General features: G+C 37.3%; 2 protein-coding genes across 3 annotated transcripts in view; both read left to right on the forward strand.

Annotated features, from left to right (window-relative positions):
- Window positions 1-10,417, forward strand: part of NUP155 (nucleoporin 155) — a 28,198-nt gene extending 17,781 nt beyond the window's left edge. For both annotated transcript variants that reach the window (XM_085041966.1, XM_085041967.1), the window contains 13 exons: window positions 2,154-2,345; window positions 2,971-3,109; window positions 3,784-3,919; window positions 4,332-4,485; window positions 4,751-4,855; window positions 4,959-5,113; window positions 5,578-5,707; window positions 5,976-6,089; window positions 6,555-6,675; window positions 7,110-7,220; window positions 7,989-8,125; window positions 8,550-8,650; window positions 9,845-10,417. In XM_085041966.1, the coding sequence (XP_084898092.1) occupies window positions 2,154-2,345; window positions 2,971-3,109; window positions 3,784-3,919; window positions 4,332-4,485; window positions 4,751-4,855; window positions 4,959-5,113; window positions 5,578-5,707; window positions 5,976-6,089; window positions 6,555-6,675; window positions 7,110-7,220; window positions 7,989-8,125; window positions 8,550-8,650; window positions 9,845-9,983 (1,734 nt within the window). In that variant the 3' untranslated portion in view covers window positions 9,984-10,417. The remainder of the gene's footprint in view (window positions 1-2,153; window positions 2,346-2,970; window positions 3,110-3,783; window positions 3,920-4,331; window positions 4,486-4,750; window positions 4,856-4,958; window positions 5,114-5,577; window positions 5,708-5,975; window positions 6,090-6,554; window positions 6,676-7,109; window positions 7,221-7,988; window positions 8,126-8,549; window positions 8,651-9,844) is intronic.
- Window positions 10,418-13,059: 2,642 nt separating this feature from the next.
- Window positions 13,060-22,767, forward strand: part of CPLANE1 (ciliogenesis and planar polarity effector complex subunit 1) — a 58,218-nt gene continuing 48,510 nt past the window's right edge. Inside the window, exons 1-11 of the mRNA XM_085043477.1 lie at window positions 13,060-13,498; window positions 13,630-13,781; window positions 14,590-14,725; window positions 14,911-15,030; window positions 15,790-16,019; window positions 16,366-16,472; window positions 18,165-18,321; window positions 19,080-19,183; window positions 19,319-19,501; window positions 20,947-21,196; window positions 22,156-22,308. Of these exons, the coding sequence (XP_084899603.1) occupies window positions 13,701-13,781; window positions 14,590-14,725; window positions 14,911-15,030; window positions 15,790-16,019; window positions 16,366-16,472; window positions 18,165-18,321; window positions 19,080-19,183; window positions 19,319-19,501; window positions 20,947-21,196; window positions 22,156-22,308 (1,521 nt within the window). The 5' untranslated portion in view covers window positions 13,060-13,498; window positions 13,630-13,700. The remainder of the gene's footprint in view (window positions 13,499-13,629; window positions 13,782-14,589; window positions 14,726-14,910; window positions 15,031-15,789; window positions 16,020-16,365; window positions 16,473-18,164; window positions 18,322-19,079; window positions 19,184-19,318; window positions 19,502-20,946; window positions 21,197-22,155; window positions 22,309-22,767) is intronic.

Below are 22,767 nucleotides of genomic sequence, written 5' to 3' on the forward strand. Positions count from 1 at the left end.
TGGAAGTGTCTCTATCAATAAATTAAGTCTGGTTTTATCGATTACTGTTTTTTTACTTTAAGCATATTCTGCAAAATGTGCTGAAAAGAATAGACCAGTATTTTCCAACCAAATGGAATTCACTCTTTGCCTTAGTCTTGGTGAAAGATGGAGAAGAATAGGGTAGTAGTGAGGCTTGGGTTGACTCCACAACTCAAATACTTATGAAGTAGGTATGTGTTTATTCCAGCTGGGGTGTGTGGGGGTGGTCCCTCCAAACGCATGCACACCTGGGCAGCACTTCTCTAGGTTTATATCAGGTTGCAGGTAGGTTACAGGTTACATATGCATAAAGTTACACAATGCTCATATACATATTCATTACCTATCCCTGCTTCATATTATAATGAGTTCAAAGTTCATTTAAATATGCTGGCGCAAGCACAATGTCACTTAATTGAGGCAGTGGTCGCTAGGGCTCGTGGGCAGGTTTGGGAGAAAGTAACTGGAGTATTCCTCAAGATGAACTCTTCACCTTGTCTTCTTGCACATGCTCTCTTGGTTCTTGGTCCAAATCCAAGCCTTAGAACTAACTTGTACCAGTTCTGGGGTCCGAGAGCAGGATGTTCAGTCACACTCAGTTTTTCTCAATTATGTGGCTTTCTTCTTTGTATTCTTGTTACTAGGTAGGCACAAAATCATTAAGCAAATGATGCATTGTCTTCAGCAAGCAGTTTTAAGTAAATCATTATCCAACCTCTGGCTTTCTAAATCAGTTCAAAAAAATTATAATCCAACTTCTAGTTCCCCTAAATTAGTAAATTCTAGCCCCCCCTAAATTCGTACAGTCCTGGCACTTCTGTGTCTGTAGGGTTCTAGAATGTACCGCATAACAGCTGAGGTTGGAAGGAACCACTGGAGATGGTGATCTGTCCCCTCTGCCGTGGGGGGAATAATCTAATTGACTCAAAGCAGGGTCAGCTGGAGCAGATTGCCCAGGACTGTGTCCAGTAAGGATTTTAATATCTCCAAAGATGTAAACTCCACAGTGTCTCTAAGCAGCCTGTTCATGTTGAACCACCTCTAGAGTAAGAAAGATTTCTATTCAGGTATAATTTCCTCTGCTTCAGTTTTTGACCATTGTGCAGTGTCCTGTTACTATACACCACTGACATAAACCCAATTCTGCCTTCTTTACACCTTCCCAAAAATATTAGTAGGATCCCATGTATTGCCCTCTAAGCCTCCAGGCTAAATGATCCCAGTTCTTTCAGCCTCCTGGTTTGTGAAGAAGGAAACTTGTAGAACTATGGGGTGCTACTCCTGCACACCTTGGCTAATGCCAAACTTGCACCCAACCCTTGAAAAAACCTAGTAATTTGAATCCTAGGCATTTTGTTCTAGAACTTGATGGGATTATTTGGGAAGCTGTTTTCTTTGTTCACAAAAAGAACAATTTAAAAACCTTACAGAAGCTGTAGCTCTTCATGCTAATGAGTTGGGGGGCTTTGGGCAACTTTTGTTGAGTTGACTAACTGTTTAACAAGTAGAATGTGTTTCTCTGTTTTCAGTAGCCTTAGAGTTTTGTAGTAGTATCATGCTGTTAAGACACTACACAGACACTACTGGCAACTGTGTGAGCAAACATCATAAACTGAAAAACATTAATAACCTTCAGTGTAATTTAATTTTAAAAAGCATATAGAGTGCACACCTCCAGTTTTTCAAATTCCTGTTTTTATTGAACCTGTATTTTTTTTTCACCTATGACAGTAGTCAGATGGTTCCCATTATTAAAGACTTTGACACTCACAGGGTGTGCGTTCTGTCAGTGTCCTATGAAGTAAAGGGAACTTGTAGTTCCATTCTTACTATCAGAGGTCTGAAACAGGTGACAGATAGTGAAGATGGCAGAGGAAGTCTGTTAGGAGGAGTTTTCACTGTCTGTAGGCCTCCAGGAATCTAGTGCCTTCACTAATAGGCCTTTATTATTATTTTGCTATAAAATGTGTATTTTAAATAATGTATTTCTGTGCTGTACGCTGCAGTCATTGGAATTTTGTATGTTTTTAATTACTAGAAACAGTTAATTTTGCAGCTGAAACATTCTGACATTTCTAAACAGGAGAATCTTAAGTATTTGATAAACTGATAAAATTCTGTCTCTTCTTCAGGAACTTCAAGAACAGCTAAAGATTACTGCTTTTAAAGACCTGGTGATTAGAGATAGAGAGCTGACTGGAGCGCTCATTGCGTCTCTCATAAACTGTTACATCAGAGATAATGCTGCTGTGGATGGAATCATTGCCCATTTGCAAGATATCTGTCCTCTTCTTTATAGCACTGATGATGCTGTGTGTTCAAAGGTAAGTGCATTTCCAGATTGTACAGCGCCCAAACACAACTTTTGAACACCTTCAAATGAGCTAAATTGGGCAGCTTGTAAGTCATTATTATGCTCAAATAGTTTCACAAGCAAAAGAAATAATGAAGTCAAGTTGGGGGCATATTTTTGTCTTCTAGTTGGTTAGTGCTGAACATTACATGAAAATTATTTGAAGCGTTTGCAGTTATTTGTAATGTTCATAGAGTCTCTTAACTCGAATCTTACGTATGTCTTATGTTGACAAAATGCATCCTTATTCCAGTCTTTCCTCAGCCTAGGGTCTTGGTTTTTGTCTGTTGCACAGTTTATTGGACTTAATGAAATTTTGTTTAAAAATTTAAGTTCTTGAAGCTTTTCAAATAAATTTTAAACAAGTAACTGGTGAGGAGAGAATGGGAAACTGGTTGGTAAAGTCTTAACCCTTTTCTCTAATGCTATTGAACCCTTTCTACTAGAAACTTTGTGACCAGCGACTGCTTTTAAAAGGATGGTGTTTCTCCTGTTTCAGCTTTGAAGTTTGGAATAATAAGTCATTAACAGTATCCATGATCTGTTCATAATGCGTTCATGTGAATAATTTCTATTTTCCCATCATTTGTCTTTAGGCAAATGAACTTCTTCAGCGGTCTCGACAGGCTCAAAGCAAAATGGAAAAAGAGAAGATGCTGAGGGAGTCACTGAAAGAGTACCAGAAGATCAGCAATCAAGTAGACCTTGCTAATGTTTGTGCACAATACAGGCAGGGTAAGAGCCAGTCACTGATCATGTTAAATAATGTGTATGGTAGCCTTTCATGCTATCTTTTCTGTTTGTTTCCTAACTTTCAACTTGTTTTTTATAGTCTTTTTACCATAAGTTGGTTAATAACACTTAATATTAAAATGTGCCAGCCTGTTCTTGTTTTAAGCCTTTCTAGATTTCACCAACCAACCTAGAAACCCATTTCCATATCAAATTATTCCCATGCACTTATTTCATATTGCAGTGTCCATTTGTTTCATAGATGTGGTTAAAATATTTTTAGGAAAATTATTGGGTTTTTTGTAAGCAGAGAGTTTCAGGTAACTTTTATACAAAATACGCTCTTTGAAAGATGATTCTGAATCCTATTTAGTACAGTAAAAGCTAGTATATAATTTAAAAGTAGGTGTAACTGATGTAACCGTTAATATTTGGGCCTCTGTGTACAGTATTATACATTGTGCAGGACATTCTGATATAACTCAATGTCTAACTTCAAACTTGCATATAAGTCCCACAGAGTAGGAACAGGTGTAAACCTCTATATGGTACAGACCAGAGTAAATAATGTATATTTTTTTGTTGCTTGCTAAAATGAGAAGTGTTTGTCATTTACCATTTTGTTGTGGATTTAATACAATAATGACCCGTGATATTTGTTTTGATTTTTTTCCTAGTGCGTTTCTATGAGGGAGTAGTAGAGCTCTCTCTTACAGCTGCTGAAAAGAAAGATCCCCAAGGTCTTGGCCTTCACTTCTATAAAAATGGAGAACCAGAAGAAGATGTTGTTGGACTCCAAGCTTTTCAAGAAAGGCAAGTTTTCAGGATAATTTACAATCATTATATGGGGTGCTTTATTTCAAGTGACTGGAAAAGTAGCTCTTTTAGGAAGGGTATGCATAGTGATAATAAGCAAACATTTATGATAAAGGACACTGTATAAATACTTCTGCCCAGCATGCTCCCCTTGATTAATATGGCAGTAACTTAATCTGAAATAAAGGGTGATAGATGCAGAGAACATTGTGATCAGAACATTACAGAAATACTTAGAAAGACAAATGAGAACAAATTACATTGTGACGACTAGCTGACAATTTGTGATCTTTTTAAATTTTACTAACTCTATCTACAAAGTAATGCAATGCAACACTTGAGACAACTATTTCATAGACAGTTGCAATGAAAATTATGAGGCTTTTATTTTCATTTGCTCTGTTTACAGATTGAACAGCTACAAGTGTATCACTGACACCCTGCAAGAGTTAGTGAATCAAAGTAAAGCTGCTCCTCAGTCTCCCAGTGTACCCAAAAAGCCAGGTCCTCCAGTGCTGTCATCTGACCCCAACATGCTAAGCAATGAAGAAGCTGGACACCATGTAAGAAACTTAAAAAAATGCATGACTGCACTCCAGAAAACAGTGTGATTTGAAGGGGTCTAGAAATTATTTTAATTCAATTATGCAATGTTTAGCAAAGTGAAGATTTGTCATGAGCTGGGCTTTATATCTAGAGCCTGGGCTCTGTATCCATAGAAATGATGATAGGTGAATAGCATGAACCTAAGAATTGTCACATAAGAATTCAGTGCTTAAAGTAATGTAACCACTTCTGGAATAGCACTCTGCCCTTTTCTTCTCTTAGTTTGAACAAATGCTAAAGCTGGCTCAGCGTTCAACAGATGAACTCTTCAGTATTGCACTTTACAACTGGTTGATTCAAGCTGACTTGGCAGACAAGCTGTTACAGGTGAGGCCATCTATACACAATGATCTGGGAGAGGTAATTGTAATAATGCTTTAAAAACCAGGGAAGACCAAGAGTATAAATGTTATCTTTCTGATGTCTGCAGGTTACTGCCCCCTTTTTGGAGCCCTACCTGGTGCGGATGACCAAGATTGACCAAAATAAAGTCCGTTATATGGATTTACTCTGGAGATACTTTGAAAAGAACAGAAATTTTAGTAATGCTGCCAGAGTCTTGGCGAAGTTGGCTGACCTGCATAGGTATGTATTATATGTGATCTATTGCATATATATTGAGGTAATTAGGGAAAAATCAAAAAGCCTAAAATCAATACCTCATGTCTAAGTGTTTTAAAAAAAGGCCAGGGACTAGAAAGGGCCAAGGTCCAAAGAGTTCTCCTAAAAAAAAAAAAATTAACAGAATATGCTAGCTTTAAATCTAGGCAGCTATTTGAAATAAATTATAATGTTTATTTATGTATTATACGTTACTTTGCAATGTATTTCCTGTAATTACTGTGTATTAAGCCGTCAGTTCTTACTGAGAAATAAATTAGAACTGAACTTGCAGCAAAGATGGGGTCACATGGTTGCATTGTGTACTGCACGATTTAGTAAAATCAGGAAAAGCCACATACTAATTCCCAGAGTCTAGCTAGAATATAACTTACCCTCAAATGATAATGTATTAAGTACTAATTTTATTTTGAATATTTGTTTTGCAGCACAGAAATTTCTCTTCAGCAGCGTCTTGAATACATTGCACGTGCCATTTTGAGTGCCAAAAGTTCCACTGCCATATCCTCTATAGCTGCAGATGGTGAATTCCTACATGAATTAGAAGAGAAAATGGAAGTAAGAAAAGATATTAAGCTCTGCTACACTGTGAAGGCATAATTTCACTTTGTCTCATTGGCTCATGATGGGTTTATTACCAATTCCATTTAAATGGATTTCTGTGCTTTTTCCTGACATGGCAAAATTAAGCAGTTGAAAATAGACTTAATGGTGTAAGACAGTAACATTTCTAAATTTAAATAAGCTGAAGTTAATTCTGGATGTATTCTTAACATTTGATTAAATTAATTCAATATTGAAATACTGTGTTTTCCTCTTAAACAAGGTTGCAAGGATCCAACTTCAAATACAAGAAACATTACAGCGGCAGTATTCCCATCATTCTTCAGTACAAGAGGCAGTCTCCCAGCTTGATGCTGAGCTGATGGATATAACCAAGGTGATTGAAATCTCCCTGTGTTAAAATCCTGTTTATCAAATTTTGAGGGGGGGAGAATGTTTTCCAAGAATGATCCTATGCTGACTAGGAAGAATAATAGGCGGTTGATCGTCCTGGTCTTAGAATGTCTGTTACCCTGGACTGTAGTTTTCTGTACTTTGATAGTCTTTCAGTCTTCAGTACTTTAATTTCTTTCACATGTTTATCTTCATTATTAAGTCTCTTACATTTCTTCATTTGTTAAAAGTTGTTGGAAAATCGACAGTTTAAATTTAAATTGATATGAAGTTTGGGATTGTATTTAAGAAGTAAAATTAAATGTAGCAAAAAAAATTTAGTAATTGACAACACTTACTTAAGCTTCACCTTTACTAGTCTGTCTGTCACACAAAATTAGGAACAACTGATTTTTAAAATGTAGTTTGATCCTACATGAAAGGTAAAGCCTGGTAACTTTTTTTTCAGCTGTATGGAGAATTTGCTGACCCTTTTAAGCTCTCGGAGTGTAAGCTTGCAATTATACATTGTGCAGGTCATTCAGATCCTATCTTGGTGCAAACTCTCTGGCAAGAAATCATTGAAAAAGGTAGGTCTTAATGGCCTAGGAGTTGTGAAGATCCCTCTCATCCTTTACCATGAGTTTGTAGTTCACTCTCTCTCCCTGTTGGTTTTTTTTTTTCCCTTGGATTTTGGGCTTGAGTTTGCCATTGCAAACAACATGGATAGAGATCTAAGGGAAAAGCTGTGTGGTAGTTGGTTTGTTGTAGGGTTCTGGAATGTGGTTTTGTTTGGTTGTGGTTTTTTAAGTAGATTTGAATGGAGTTTTACAGAAGCATAAAAATTTACAAATCTACATGCAAACATGCCAGAAGAGGTTGTATTTTCACTTCCATGTGCTGATTTTTGTTGACCATAATGTAAGGTTTTCATGGATTATTTTTAAATTTAGGTGGCTCAGTGTTGTTCTGTATAAAAGTGGAACTTTTCCTGAAGTTCTGAGTATTTTCTTTTCACTTCCAGAGTTGAGCGACAGTGTATCTCTGAGCCCTGCTGACAGAATGCAAGCGCTTTGTCTGAAGCTGGCATTGCTTGGAAAGATCTATGCTGGCACGCCTCGCTACTTTCCTTTAGGCAAGTTGTTAGCCTCCGTAGTAAATACACATATGTGTCTGATGGATGGGTCTCAGAGCTTTTTTTTTAGCCTTTTAAAAAGGTTTTAAAGTAAGAAATGTTTCTCATGTTTTAATCACAAAAGAAATGGGAAATAAATGAAGCTTAGATGGCAGCAGCAGTTGTTTTTGGATGGCTGTGCAGATCCCATTTTAGAAAGTAGTAAAATTTGTTTGCATCAAAGTACAAATTAAAAATGTGTATATGTTTAAGGTTTTTAGCAAGCACATTTATCTGGTGTCTCTTGAACTTCTGTAGAAACCATCTACCATCTGAAGGGGCAGATTCTGAAAACAATTCAGAAGATTTCTAAATGTTTTTTAGATTTCTGCTTTTTCGATGCTCACATGTTTTGACAACATGGCATTACATAAAAACCTGGAAAACTTATTGTTCGGCACTAAATATTCTTTTATAACGCTAACATATTGTGCAACAGTATTCAATATGAACGTTTAGGGCTGAACAATACATTGTTAATTGTTACAGGCACTTAAGCCCCAGTTTTTGCTGGCCCTTGGAGCAAATGTAGTGATAGTATGTGTTTTGTGTAGAAACAAAAGTTATTTTTCTTCACGGTGTGGTTGCATGGCCAAACTGTAACAAAGTACTTAGTATAAGTAATCCTTGCCCTCCATTGCTGATAGTAAATGACTCCTAAATGCCCCTCTTTCATAGACTACCATTAACCAATTGGAATCTAAATATTCCCTCGTTTTTGTCCTCTAGATTTTTTAGTGCAGTTTCTAGAACAACAGGTCTGCATTTTGAACTGGGATGTAGGTTTTGTAACATACACCATGCAAGAAATTGGAGTGCCATTGCCAAGGCTGCTGGAAGTATATGACCAGCTATTTAAAGCACGGGTAAGGAAAACAGCACAAAATAAAAGTTCTGTTTTCAACTCCTATAAAGGTTTCTCTTTAGTGGTAAACATGAAATAATGTGAAGAGGGATATAGCAAAATTTATATTCAAAGCTTTGCTTTCTTTAGTGAATAAAATCCGTGGATTATACGCTACATCTTGTCTGATCCATTAATGCAATAAACAAAGAGATTTGACCTGTGTGGTAATGGAAAATTGAGTTAAATTCATGTATGTTTTAGTACGTAATTTAAAATAATATTTAAATATAGACAATATAGTGTAAGGTAGAATTCCTATTTATCTTACATTTTTGTACAATAAATAATTGCTACAGATGGCAATTTGTGTACACCCCACACACTTTTCTTTTTCTCTCCTTAATATTTGTGTCCTTAATATTTTGGTTTTGTTTTGTTTCTAGGATCCATATTGGAATAGAATGAAAAAGCCTTTACACCTCCTAGAGTGTATTCATGTATTACTATCAGGATATGTACAGGATCCAAGCAGAGTAGCTATGAGGTAAAAGGACAACTATATCCTAATAAATAATGAAACATATAAAATATTCTAAAATACTTACTCCAGCAATTCCCAAAGCTTTTCTTCTTTGGGTGAATTTAATATTTTATTCCTAGCAGGGGTTTCTAATACTCCTTATTCACAACCATATGGTAAAAACTTGTGGAGTTCTCCCTTATAAACGTCAAGAAAAGTAATTTTTAGTTCACTGATGATCCATGAGGATCTGAGAGGATTATTTTGTAAATTTTAGCAACATACTTTAAAGGCCTAGTTGAGACAAATCTGAGACAATGTGGAAAAATGAAAATCAGGCAGTTTGTGATTGAAACAGTGAACTGCTTCATGTAAAAATTTCAGAAGCTCTGAGTTACTCTGGAAAAGAGAAGACTAAACATTGGGATGGATCTTCCCCAGTGGTTTGTAAGAGGTTGACTAAAATTCAGCTTAGCTCACATCACGAAAACATTTAGGTGTAATATTAGAAAAAGTTTCTAGTGAATAAAGATAGCTAAGCACATGAATAGGTTGCCTGGATATCATCTCTAGCTTTGACAACTTTAGCTTGAGTAGATTAGATGAACTTCAGTCAGAACTATCTTGTCTCAAAAACAATAAGCAGAACTAGGCAAAGTCTTGATAACTGCTCTAAACATAAATGTTCCTGATTCTTTTGGAGAATGTGTTCAAGTATCCTCTGTTCAAATACAGTTTACTTCTGTCTTTTATCACTTTATTGGTCTTTTATATTTGGCTGATTTAAATACTCTATTAGGACTTTGAATGTTGTCTAGTTTTAATATGTACTTAGATATTACATAAATTGAGATTTGATTATAATTTAAGACATTTAAATTGCTATCTGAATTACTAATGTATACATTGATCCAATAGTATCTAAAGCAGTATCTAAATATTTCACAGTGCTATAAACTGTATCATGCTTTCTAGTTTATATTTAATAATCAGATAAATAGTAGTGGGTCATTTATTTTCCCATTATGCCTTACTCACAGGCATTAGATTTCAAAAATAAATTTCTCTAATAAATAGCTGAATACTAGAAAGTAGCTGACAGATGTCTTACTGATTTGTTATTCCATTATGACTTAGAATGCTCACATTCCAGTTCAGGTGAATTCTAATACATGGGATTAAAAACGAGCTCATTGTCATTCTGTGTTTTCTTTGCAGGCGACGATTCACAAATGTTTGCTTGGATGCTGTTAGTTGCTACCTGGTTGAACTTCAGTCTATGAGCCCCACGCTAATGGTGCAGGCTACTATTGGGAATTTTAAATCTCTGCAGGCCAAGTTAGAACGGCTTCACTGATTGACTAATCCAAGAACAGAATCATTAGTGCAGGTAATATAAACTGAAATAAAGGTTCAGATGTCAGCACTGAGTTATGAACTAACAAATCCTCAGAAAAAAAAATCCTGAGAGAGTTTTCTTCTGCCACGGCAATTGAATGTGTGGCCTGTATTCATGCTATTTTAAGAGTATCTACAAATTGTAGAATGTAAATGTGACAAATGGAATTTCTTTCACTTTTACTACTACTAGGTTTTTTAACAATAGAAAGCTTTTTTTTATACTGTTGAAATAAAATACATTGTGTGATCTTTGCCTTGGGGATAAACAATATTTGGAAAATATTTTCTTTTTCTTTGCTTTAAATAATGGGGAAAAGCAAATTATTTTCCCAATTTCATCTTAATAATATGTTGTATCTGTTAAAATCAAATAAAGAAGTCAAGAAGTGACTTCTGTCTATTTTTATTACATGGACACAAACACCAAATTGTATACATTCCTAGACTCCCCTCCCTCCATTGTGCCCACAGGGCTCTGGATGCAGCCCAGGACCCGTTTGGCTCTCTGGGCTGTGAGTGCCATGGCCAGGGCATGTCCAGTCTGTCACCCACAGCACCCTGAGTCCTTCTGGGCAGGGCTGCTCTTGGTCTGCTCATCCCCAGCCTGGGTTGATTCAAGGGGTTGTCCCAACACAGATGCAGCACCAGCACCTCGTCTTGACTGAGGTTCCCATGGGCCACTCCTCCTCTGCAAACTTGCTCACGGTGTATTCAGTTGCTTTGTCTTTGTCATTAGTGAAGATATTAAATAACAGTGGTCAACGTACAGAGCCCTGAGGGATACCACTTGTCACTGATATCCATCAGTTGACCACTCCTCTCTGGATGTGACCATAAAACCAGTTCCTTGCCCACTAAACAGATCACTGATCAAGCCCATGTCTCTCTAATTTAGAGAGAAGGATGTTGTGGGGAATGATGACGAAGGCTTAACAGAAGTCCAGACAAATGACAGCTGCAGCCCTTCCCTTGTCCATTGTTGTGGTCACTCCATCGTAGAAGATCACTTGCCTGTAGTGAAGCTGTTTTCATAACACTTGTTTTTCTCTTAGATGCAGAGAGGATAGGTTCTGTTTCCCAGTTTAAATTTGGAAGTGGAAATTTGGGAAATGTGGAAAACTGGGATTGGAGGGGAGGAGTGGGTTAATGCAGTAGATGAAATAAAGGATGATAATCACAGGGAAGTAACAAACCAACATGAATATGAAATATAGCTCATTAACAATATTTTCAGTGTATCGTTACTTCTGTTTTTTTCTTTTGTAATTTTCAGTCAAAACTGGTTAAAGAAGGGTGGTGGAAGGTAGGAACAAGGGCCAGTTCCAAAAAAATAGCTGCTTTAAGGGCATCAAGGGCATTTCTTCAAGCTGATGAAACAAACTGACCGTCTGCTCACCCTACTTTTATTTCACCTTCTCATGGTTTAACCCCAGCTAGCAAGTTAAGTATCACACAGCCTCTTGCTCAGTCTCACTCCCCCTTCCATAGGATGGGGAGAATTTGAAAAAAGGTAAAATCCATGGGCTGACATAATTGTTTAATAATTGAAAAAAAAAAGTAAAATAATAGTAATGAAAAGGGAGATAACAAGAAGAGCGGAATAAAACTCCAGAAACACAGGTAAGGAATAATGCAATTGCTCATCAAAGGTCAACTGGTGCTCAGCCTGTCCCTGAGCAGTGATCAGTTCTTCCCGCCCAACTCCCCCAGATCATATATGGAGCATGATGTTCCATGATATGGAAAATCCTCTTAGCCAGCTGATGTCAGCCCTCCTGGCCATGCTCCCTCCTGGCTTCTTGTGTACCTGCTTGGTTGCAGAGCATATGACACTGAAAAGTAATTTATACAGAGAACATACTATGGTGCAACAACTGAAACATCAGTTTGTTATCTACGTTGTTCCGCGAAATCGAAAACGTAACACTGTACCAGCTACTCAAAAGAAAGTTAATTTTATTTCAGCTGAGACTAAGACCACCTAAATTCTAGTAGTTCCTGTATTGTATAGGGAACACTAGTCTTTTACACCTGTGTCTCCTGTTAGTCATGCCCCTCATGCCCAAATACTGATGGTGATGCAAATTCTCATCCATGGAGCTACAACAGTGTGTGCTATTGCCATGGTGGCTGGATTTCTCTGCTGAGGGAGTGGTGTTCATCAGGTCTCCATAGTCAGTTTCCTTGACACACAGGAGACTTTACAGAATCCTAAAATGGTCTGAGTTGGAAGGGACTTTAGAGATCAAATAGTTCAACCTCTCTGCCATAGGCAGAGCAAGTTGCTCAGAGCAGGTTGCCCAACTAGACCAGATTGCTCAGAGCCCCATCCAACCTGGTCTTCAGTGTTTCCAGGGATGGTACATCTGCAGCTCCTGGGGTGACCTGTGCCAGTGCATACCCACATTCAAAGAATTTGTTCTTAAATCTAATGTAAATATTTTTTAGTTTAAAGCCATTATTCCCCTTTGTCCTACACACCCTTGTAAAAAGTCCTATTTTCCTCTTTTTTATAAGCCCCCATTACGAACTGATCTGCCTCAATGAGGCTTCCCCAGAAGTTTCTCCAGGCTGAACAAGCCCAGCTCTCTCAGCCTGTCTTCAGAGGAGAGTGCTCCTGCTTTTGATCATCGCTGCCTTCCTCTGGACCCTTTCCAGTTGGTCCAATGCCCTTCCTGTGCTGGGGGACCCGGGAGCTGGATGCGGCGCTCCACGTGGAGTCTCACCAGAGCACAGCAGAGACCGAATCCCTGCCGTCATCCTTCTGCTCAAGTGGCCGAGGATCCCGGCGGCTTTCTGGGCGGTAGCGAGGCTCCCACCCGCCTTGGGAAGCCGGCACGTTGGGAGGCGCGGGGGTGGCGGGCAGCCTGTGCTGGTCCCGCCCGGGGAGGCGCAGGAAGGTCCGCCCCGAGCGCCGGGAGCTCCCGCCGCGATCGGCCGGGCGGGGCTGCGCGGGGCGGGCTGCGCCTGCGCCCTGCGGCCTGCGCGGCCCGACTCGGCGGCTGTGGTGGCGCGGGTGGCGGGCTCGGGCTCGGGCTCGGGTTCCCTCAGCGCCGCGGCTCCGGCCAGCGAGCAGCGCCCTGTGCCGCAGCCCCTCCCGCTGCCCGTGCCCCGGGGGAGCAGTCCGCTCCGGGGCCGCGTCCACCCCGACCCGGCACAGGCAGCGCGGGTGTCGCGGATGGCGACCGGGGGCGGCGGGGGAAGCCTGTGCAGCCCCTTGCTCCCCGCGCTGGGGTGAGCGGCTGGCCCCGCTCCAGGCCGGCGCCCCTGCCACTAGAGTTCCTCATCTCCCATCAGAGGAGCGGGCTGCAGGACGTTCTCCTGGTCTTGTGCACTTTTAGAGTTCTTAGCAATGTACTTTGTCTTGCGGCTTTTCTCTCTCAGCTCCTAAGCGAGCCAGTGATAACCCGCGCGGCTGAGCAGCACATCGCCCGTGAGCTGCCCGGGAGAAAATATAGCTGGGAAGCACGGGTAAGCATCAATTCTCTTTGTGTTTAACTGGAAGCTGCTATAGATAGTCAAGACTTTGCGTCTGAGTTCCTCTCCTCTGCTCCCACCCTCAGGTAACAAAAACTTCTGGTCTATTTTTTTTCTTCCTTCAGGTTCTCTATAAATGTGTGTAAAAGCCACTATTTGCTTTTCTGTATAATGGTTACCTAGAGGTTTAGTAAGAATGGAGATTAAGCTAGATGTGCTCATCTCTACGTGTATCAAGCAAAGAAAACCATGGCCTCGCATATCATGGATTGGACAGGTAAGTGTAATGGGCTCTGTACGAAATTCTGCGAAAAATTTTATTTGTATAATACTTTGCACTTCCATTTGCTTTAAGAGGGTGTAAAAACAACCTCAGGAAGTGATTGGAGTGCACGTTAAGGGTTATCAAAATAAATTACTTCTGTCTTACTGACATGAGGCTGGAGATTCAAAGTTTCTCAGAGAAACATTGCAGAGTTTTTGTTTTTCTACCCCAAAGACCCAACCTTAGATGAGATTGTTGTTTTAATGGTTCTTCTAATAACCTTTCTTAGAGTACATTGTGGGAAATGTGAACAATTCTTTTTTCCTCATTGCGTCCTGTATTTGTTGAAAGACATAGTTTATTAGACTTCTTTGATAAAATCAGACTAAGTTTTTTTCTTCTATTATTTGACTTTAAGTAGGTAGCAATTTAAGGCAGATTCTTTTTTTTTCGTATTGAAATCACTGCCACAATCTCACTAGATTAAACACTACAAGACAAGATAGCTAATGAACTCTTTCTGTCATTTTTGGCAGGTAGTTTAGTACAGGTACTTTGAATACTTTTTAATAGTGACTATATAATCAGTTTGGTAGTTTGAAACCTGTTAATCGAATTCATCATCAGTGTAGGTCCATGCTAGATATGATGTACTCTAACTCAAATATGCCAAAGAATGAAATTAGTATGGCAATTGTTGCTCTTACTGTATTTTTAAAATTTTTTTTCTCCTAACATTTTTTTATCTCTGCATTATTTTGCAGGCTTGTGTGGAAAATAGCATTTTGAAAAGTTAAATGCTCTTTTATTCTTTCAATAGGAAAAAGAGGCCATTTTTCTTCTAGATGGTAAACACATAAATGAAATTAACCTGACATCAGGGAAGACAAAGAAGAAAATCCCTTCGCTGCAGTCATTGTTGAAAAATGTGGTTGTCTTAACAACATCAGGAAATGGTTAAGTATAATATCTTATAAGCTCAGGTTATTTTATTTGTATTTGTAACAGTCTAGAAAGGCAGATATCGAAAGGCTCTGCCAGTTCACTGTCAGCCTTAAAACTGTGACCAAGATCGAAGAGAAGTAATTTTAAGTACTTCACAGTAATATCCTTCCAAACTTCTCTCCCCCAATGAACACAGCTGCTTGGTTGGCAGGAATACTTACAACAGGAGAGCTATTTCTTTGGAATAAAGATCAGGACTTCTTGAAAATTGTGCCAGCAATTGAAGAGTCCAAGAAAGTAGTAGCAGCAGCACAAGGTAGGTATTTTTCAATTAATCCTGTGAAGAAATGGAATAGAGGAAAAGTTGTTCTCCTTTCTTTAAAAGTTATTACAAGAGTGAAAACTGTATTCTCACATTGTTTTGCATTTGTGTAATCTATATGCTAGCTAAACTTTGGCAAATGTCCTTTGTCATGTTAATGTTACAGATTTTTGCATTTAGTAATCCCCTGTAAATATTTCATTTTCAAATACTGTAATTGTATTTTTAATAGTTAATTTTTTACTGTAAAAAAACATTCCTGATTAGGTTATCAATTATTTACATGGATGTACATCTGATGTAAACAGGGTGTGGATAATTTGAAGCTTGTTCTCTAGGTGGGCTTTTGTGACAAGTGCTAGCTGGAGAGAATAAAATAAAGGCATATATTTGCAAACTTACATATCAAATATTGTCTTTTATTAGATAGCATCACTGATACCAGCTTGTGAAGTTAAGTGTTGCACAAGAAATTCTGTAATTTCAGGCAAGATCGATAGTAGTTAAGAGCTAAAAGTAATCAATGGTAGAGCACTTAGAGAATCTCAGTATTAACATCTCTAATGGTTGAGTATTGTGGGAAAGATAATTCGTAGCATATATAGAGGTGAACACCCATCTGGCATTGCTGCTGCCCAAGGTCTTCTGTCAGCGGTGAAGCGGGAAAATTAAAGATCCTAAACATCGCAGTTTGGAACAGAAACTATTCTGGCACATTGTTGTATTTGTTGTTTTGTTGGTTTTTTTCTTCAGAGTGTTTAATGAGGTTGTACTTGTATGTATCTGGAGATGGCAGAAAGGTGCTATTAACCACTCCTACAGCAGTTGTCTTTTTGTGGGAGAGCACAGAACATGAAAATACAGTTTCTTGTAAAAACTCTTCTTCTGGACGTTGGACACAAATTTTACCTGATGAATCAGTCATATTGCCTTCTACAGAAGAAAAAGAAATTGGAGTGCATGTTGCTTTCATACAAAATGAGGTAAAAAAATAAGCCCTAAAACAATAGTTTAATTTCTGATTTAAATTAGAACCACAGAAGCTACAGTGAATTTTGAAACGAATGTCTTCCTCTTTGGCATTGTGTGTAGGCTTAATAATTCAGTTCATGTTACTTTTAATGACAACGTGAGAACAGCCATACTGGATCAGATCAGAGTTTCTGGCCTGCTAATGTTCTTGCCAGCCTTTACTTTCCTGAATGACAACATCCTGTTACATAATCTTAATTGTAATAGCTATTGATCTAAATATACAGATAATTAAAGAGAAATTTGTGAGTGATGAGCTTTTTGGGGTTGTTTTGATTGTTTCCTCTTTTTTTACAGGTACTAGGTGATTGCTGCTTATGTTCCTTTGTATTTTACTCTGGCGAGTGTTTGATGCTCACATTTTTGGTTCTTCGATGGCACGAAAATGCCTTTAAAAATGTTAGGTAAGTTCGAACGTATTTGAAGTTACAACAGCTTCAGGAACATTTTCATTCTCTTTTTGAGCCAGGATTCAGAGATGCAATTGAACACATTTACGTGGATGTCCAACTAGCTTATGGTTGTTGGACATAAGCACCTACTTAGGTATATGTATGTATGTTTATGCATGCCCTCTGTCAGTTTAAAGCCATTCTCCCCTGTCCTTTACATGTCCCTTGAAAAATGTGTTTAGTGTACCAGCATTTATTTACATATTGCATTCTTCATTACTAGCTTACACTTAGATAAAACAGAGTGTATTTATCATTCTGTGTGGGTAGCTATGTATGTGTACACCTGTTGGCACGTGTTTTAGTGTCATTGTTTTTTATATAATGTTAATAGAATATGTTTTTATTGTTTTTCTTACATTGCTTAGGTATCTTGTATTTTCTTATATTTCTTATACTGTGCAGCTATGAATGCCCTATCTCATCCTCTTCTTTATTATGCAGATTTGTGTATTTTGTTTTCTGTTGTCCATTACATTTCTTTTGTTCAACGTGAAAATGTGCATGTGCATTTCTTTGTCTGGATTGGGACCAAGTACTGAAGTAGTTATACTGATGCAACCACTTAAAAATGCAATTGGCTAATAATTTGGAGCACATGTATAGTCCATTCCTCTTCCTGGGTGACATATATATATCTATGAGTTTAAACGGATATGTCTTCTGCAGGTATTATTTGAATAACTTGCCAAAATTTTGCCCTACTCTTGACATGGTACAGCTGCTTTTGTTACATGATGTCCTTCTGATATTAACTTAGTAATGATGTTCTCCTTGACCTAACCTAATCTTCAATTTATCAGTGGCATGGTAATGCCTTTCTGGTAAAATAAAAAATAAAATAGAGCATAACATGCCCAGTGCAGAAATGCCTATTTGTCTGTCTGTCTGTCTATCCACACCACAGTAATTGCAGCCTGAAATTGTAACTACATTTCTCAGACATCTTACTCATATTTTTTTATGCCAGCCCATGCTTAGTTTCATTGCTTGCTATTGTTTAGTTCATTTTTTCATTTTAATGCTTTTTTTTTCCTGTCAGTTAGGTGGCATACTTCAAGACAGAAGCTTTCTTGTGTTTTCTGTCATGTTTTGAATCATTTAGGATCACAGAACGGTTTGGATTGAAAGGCACTTGCAAAGGTCATGTAGACCAACTGCCCTGCCATGGGCAGGAAGATCATCCACTAGATCAGGTGCTGGAAGCCTAAGCCAGCCTGTCCTTGAACACTTCCACTAATGGGGCATCCACAATTTTTTTTATTCAGAGCAGCACACTGTTGATTTTCAAATTCTGAGTATTCCTGTGTTGGATGGTGTTGCAAGGTCTGAGGAAGCTCTTCCTGGCTAGAATGAAAGTGCCTCAATTATATGTCACTGATCTATATTTATTTGCATGTTCTAGACTTACAGCCCAAATTCCCATCCCATAAAAATAATTCTTAGTGCTCAGACATAATTTTTAAACTTGAGTAAACACAAAATATTTTTGTTATTTGTAAGGCATTTGAAGAAAAACATTTTTTTTTAATAGCATGTGCTTTATATGGTTTTGTATTGTATGTTTTTTTACTGTATGTGAATCATCCCATTCAGCATTATGGAGTAACCACTTGGTTTTGTTGTGTTTTTGTTGGTATTCAGTTCTTTGCCATACCAGATCCAGTGGGTACAGCAGACTTGTTCTCTTGTTAATTTGGTTCCTCAATGTGTGTCTGTAAAGTCAAGGGGAGCTCTGCTATGTGCATTTGCAAGAGACGGACTTCTGCTTGCAGTAGCTGTTAATCAAACTGATCCAAAGGTATGTATGACAGGGCATCATTTAAGCTAAGAGTTCAGTTTGAATGAAGTGGTAACAAGGATTTAAAACCACAGTTTTAGGATGATTTGTGAGCACTCATAAGGGGACATGGAATGATAGTCACATTGATATCCATAGCTAAAACATCTACTACAACCCATAATTTTTTTAATGTGTTTGGTTAGAAGTTGGTATAAGATCTTCTGTCATTTCTAAGCTGCAATAATAAATTTATTTCAATTACTTTATTGTATCTACAAAGATTCTGGGTGATTCTCAGTCAGACCTCAGCCCAGCATGTTTTGGAGTTCCTGCTTCATGATGGTATTCCGATTAACAACTTAGAGGTCAAATTTAAATGTACTTCTTAATACTAATGATGACAGGGAACATGGACCAGCTTATTCAGTATAGCAGGTTGGGATGATGCAATCCTTCAAAGCTCCAGTTGTTAATTACCGACAAGACTAAAGAGGAGTGATCTTATATTAAGTGGTTTAGAAAAAGTTAGTTTAAAAAGAATATTGAATTATATATGAAGTATATAATAGTCCTTGGTTATTTTTCAAATGTAGAACAGGGTGTAGAATTTAATAAATGTTCAAATAGTAATGAATATTTAAATGCAATGTCACTTTCATGTATAACAATGTTATCTGTCCACCAAATATAATGCATAAGTTAGTAGTAGATTTTTTTTACAATAATGACATTTGATACAAATGTTTATGATGTCTTTACATTTTTTTTCTTTCTAGGCAACTCAGGTTTTGTTTTTAAACACGTTGAATTTTGTAACTGTTTCGGGTAGCCTTAAAGGTTGTAGTAGCAAGAATAGCACGACTCCATCCAGGTTCATCAGGTCAGTAATTATAGCTGTTTGTGCTGCTGCTGTGAATTTTTTGGTTTTGTGTTATGGTTTATTTGTTTATAACTAACATCTCTCTGATGCAGAAATTTGACAGAGAAAAAATGTTTTTTTACTTGCCCAATTTAGATCTTACTGGGTTGGCGATATGTGTTGGACTCCTGATAGCCTTTTCTTGGCTTGCATGTTAAAACGTGGATCTTTGATTTTATTGACTTGTATGGGTGAATTGCTGACATTAATTACTTCTGGATGCTCTGTAGAATTTGGACCAGCACAGTTTATTCCATTTCATCCACTAATAACATACAGGTAAAAGGGTTTGAACAGGTTTATACGTTTCTGTCTTATGGTCTTAACTTACTTTCTGTCATATTTATTATAATTTTGCATGAATGTAATCTTTCAAATTCACTCTTTTGCTTTTCATGTGTCTTTGCAGTATCTGTTTCTCATTCATAGTTCTCTTCTATTTCTTATAACGCGTTTGTCCTGGTGAAAATTGATTCTGTGACAACGTAAGTATACATGAAGTGATTTGTTTTTCTAAAAGTGTTTGAATTTATTAGTAATTCAAATTAGCATGTTTTTATGATATAAGAAGAAATTAAACTTAGAGAAGTACTAAAAGTGCAAGTTGATTTTAGTCCAGTGTTATTGATTTGCTCAGTGTTTATTTTGTTTCTTTTACCTGTAGAACTTAATGTAAGGTATTGTATTATGTATATTGTAATATATATATATATATATATACACGCACACACACACATACATTGTATATATAAATATGCATGCAAATAACATATTTGCATGGACAGAAAAAACAGTTAGTTTTTAAAATGTTGGTTTGGGATTCTCCAGATCTGAATTCTGAGATAATGCTGCTGGGTGCATAAGAGACTAGAATGATCGTTGATGACACACTTCAGCGTAAACTGAAAGTAACACAGTCTAAATAGAGAAAACAAAATAGAATCTAAACTTTTTTTTTTAATCTTATTAATTTTGCATTACTTAAACCAGATAGTATGCAAATGTAACACCTCATGAAGACATTCAAAGCGTTATGCTACCTTCTTATACTATCTAGTTGAAAATTCAAATACTAAAATGTATTAAAATAGATGAAATACGATGATATATTGAATGTATGTAGCTATGTTTTTTTCAAATAAACACAACGTATTATGTGGCTAATACTAGAATACATGTATTACAAAGCTTTCTGGAACTCAGTAAGGAGGGATTTCTGTGTAAGAAAGATCTCTTTGAAAGAGAAGACTTGTGTGTTTATATAGTTTTTGTATTGAATATCTGAACTGGTACTGAAATCGTAAGATTGAGATTTTCAGGGGTTTTTTGTCTTTCGTATAGGACTTTCTTAGCCTAACCCTTCAAATTTCATCTTCAAGCATTTATCATACCAAGTAAGAGCTAGATTAGAAAGTGTGATATAGAAATCTAAAGTCAAATTATGAAAATATACAATTATTACTAATGAAATAATGAATGGATACTGAAAGCTGTTTTTATTTAAATTAAAAGAAGTTGCTACTGTAGCAAAATATGGGCATGTTGCAAACGTAAGTAGTGTTATCCAGAGTGCTTATCCTGCAAACGTTTAGACACTTTTATAGGATTCTGAGAGGATTTGTTTGGATGGTAGAGTGCATGGTATTAAGTGCTCTGAAGTTATTCTGTTCATCATTACTACATAGGGTAGTTGCTTCTTAATTTTTGATGTATCTCTATTTTAGACAGCACCTCTCTTGTTGTCGAGACTCCAGCCAGTCTCTTCGTTCTTCAGATTCTGAACGTGACCTCATGAGACAGAGATTCTCTGTTGCTTCACATCCAAGACTACCCTACCTCATCATCTCTGATGGATACATGATAACACTGCTTAGATTTCCTAAAAGCTTTTCACCATCAGGATTTATAAGATCCCTTTTGCTTGATTCAACCCAAAAGCTTGAAAATATCCGTCGCAATTTGCTGAACTTCAAGGTTGGGTTATGAAATATTTTGTACGCTTTAAGTAAAAAATATCATGTGTATTAATAAGTGTACAGCTGCAAAACAATGAATAGAGTTTTCCTGAAATTTTATTCCTTTGATGTCTGGGTGATATTTCAGTGAAATATAGTGAGTGGGACAGTCTGAGCTGTCACTGTATTATTTTTTCTGGAACTGTTAAAGAAAAAGGGATTTCTACATCTGTAGAGTTGCTTCAGAGTGTTGACAGGCCATTATGCTGCTCTGACCAGCTCACTCTTTCAGGATGATGCAGAAAGAATTCTGTAAATCCTTTGTATCTTAGTCCCAATGGTGCTGCATACATTTGTCTACTAGATCTTCCATCAAGGGTGGCAATTAAAGCTTAGTCAAAGCATTTTTGTTTAATTTTCCATCACTTCTAAATTGAACTAAGACTGGGAGAAGGGAAACTATCAAAGGAAGAGGTCCTGCAACTGTTGCCAACCAAAAAGATATAATTGATATTTTGCTCTGAAATTTTGCATTTGCTGTCAGAATGCAACTTCTCTTCCAATAGTTTTTATTCTGGATTTTTGGAGATGGGAGCTTTCTTTATTCTAGCTTATCATGGTGTTCCTGCATAAGCTAGAGTACTGAGCAAGGCTTTGAGGACATAAAGAGATATGTTGCTAGTGAAAATACAAGAAAATGCTACATACATGCAACTTTCTAGGGCCTTTTCGGGCATCAAGAAAGCAGATTCTTTCAGTATGAAGCAAACTAAAGTTGTGTGAAAGAATTCTGCTTCTTTGAAGCATGGTCAAATGATAGTTTGTTTCGGTGCAACAGATGCTTGCTGACCTGTTTTCCCCACCTGTCTGGACCTTTTGAACTGAAGCATTTTACATCAGTAACCCATTTCCTTGACTTGTTTAGAAAGTGTGTGTCTTGCTAGAAACTGATAGTATGTTTTCTGTTATTTCTTTTAGTCTAAAGGGAGATCTCAGTATTTACGATCACTGTTGTCTTTAAAAGCTAGTCTTTTAAAAGAAGTTCAAAGTCAAAGTTCTATCTTTTCCACCATTCCGAGATTCCTGGAGGAGGACACAACAGAAATGAATGAGAAAACCATGGATTTACTGGTATGTTATAGTGTTTTTGCACTTACAATTGTGAAATTGTATAAGTTTAAGGTATTCTAAATGGAAGAAACAGTCAGTTGGCTTTCTTTAAATAATGTAGGTTTATTTGCTTTTATTAGGTGTATTTAAAATAATTCATAATTGGTTAAATTTCCTTTATAGGTGTGAGGAATATGCTTATTTTCTTAAACTGATACTTGATTTTTATTTTCAATCATATTATATCTCCCTTCATGTATTCACTTTTTGAAGAATATGTGCCAATCTACATATATATCAATTTATTGTGTTTCAATACATAGAATGGTTTGGGTTGGAAGGACCTTAAGGATCATCCAGTTCCAACCCTGTGCCAGGGACAGAAACACCTTCCACTAGACCAGGCTGCTCAGACCCACATCCAGCCTGGCCTTGAACACTTCAGGTGTAGGACAGCCACAGGTTCTCTGGGCAGCCCAT

Source organism: Lichenostomus cassidix, chromosome Z (assembly GCF_008360975.1).
Source record: "Lichenostomus cassidix isolate B80296 chromosome Z, HeHo_3.0, whole genome shotgun sequence".
NCBI classification, from domain to species: Eukaryota; Metazoa; Chordata; class Aves; order Passeriformes; family Meliphagidae; genus Lichenostomus; species Lichenostomus cassidix.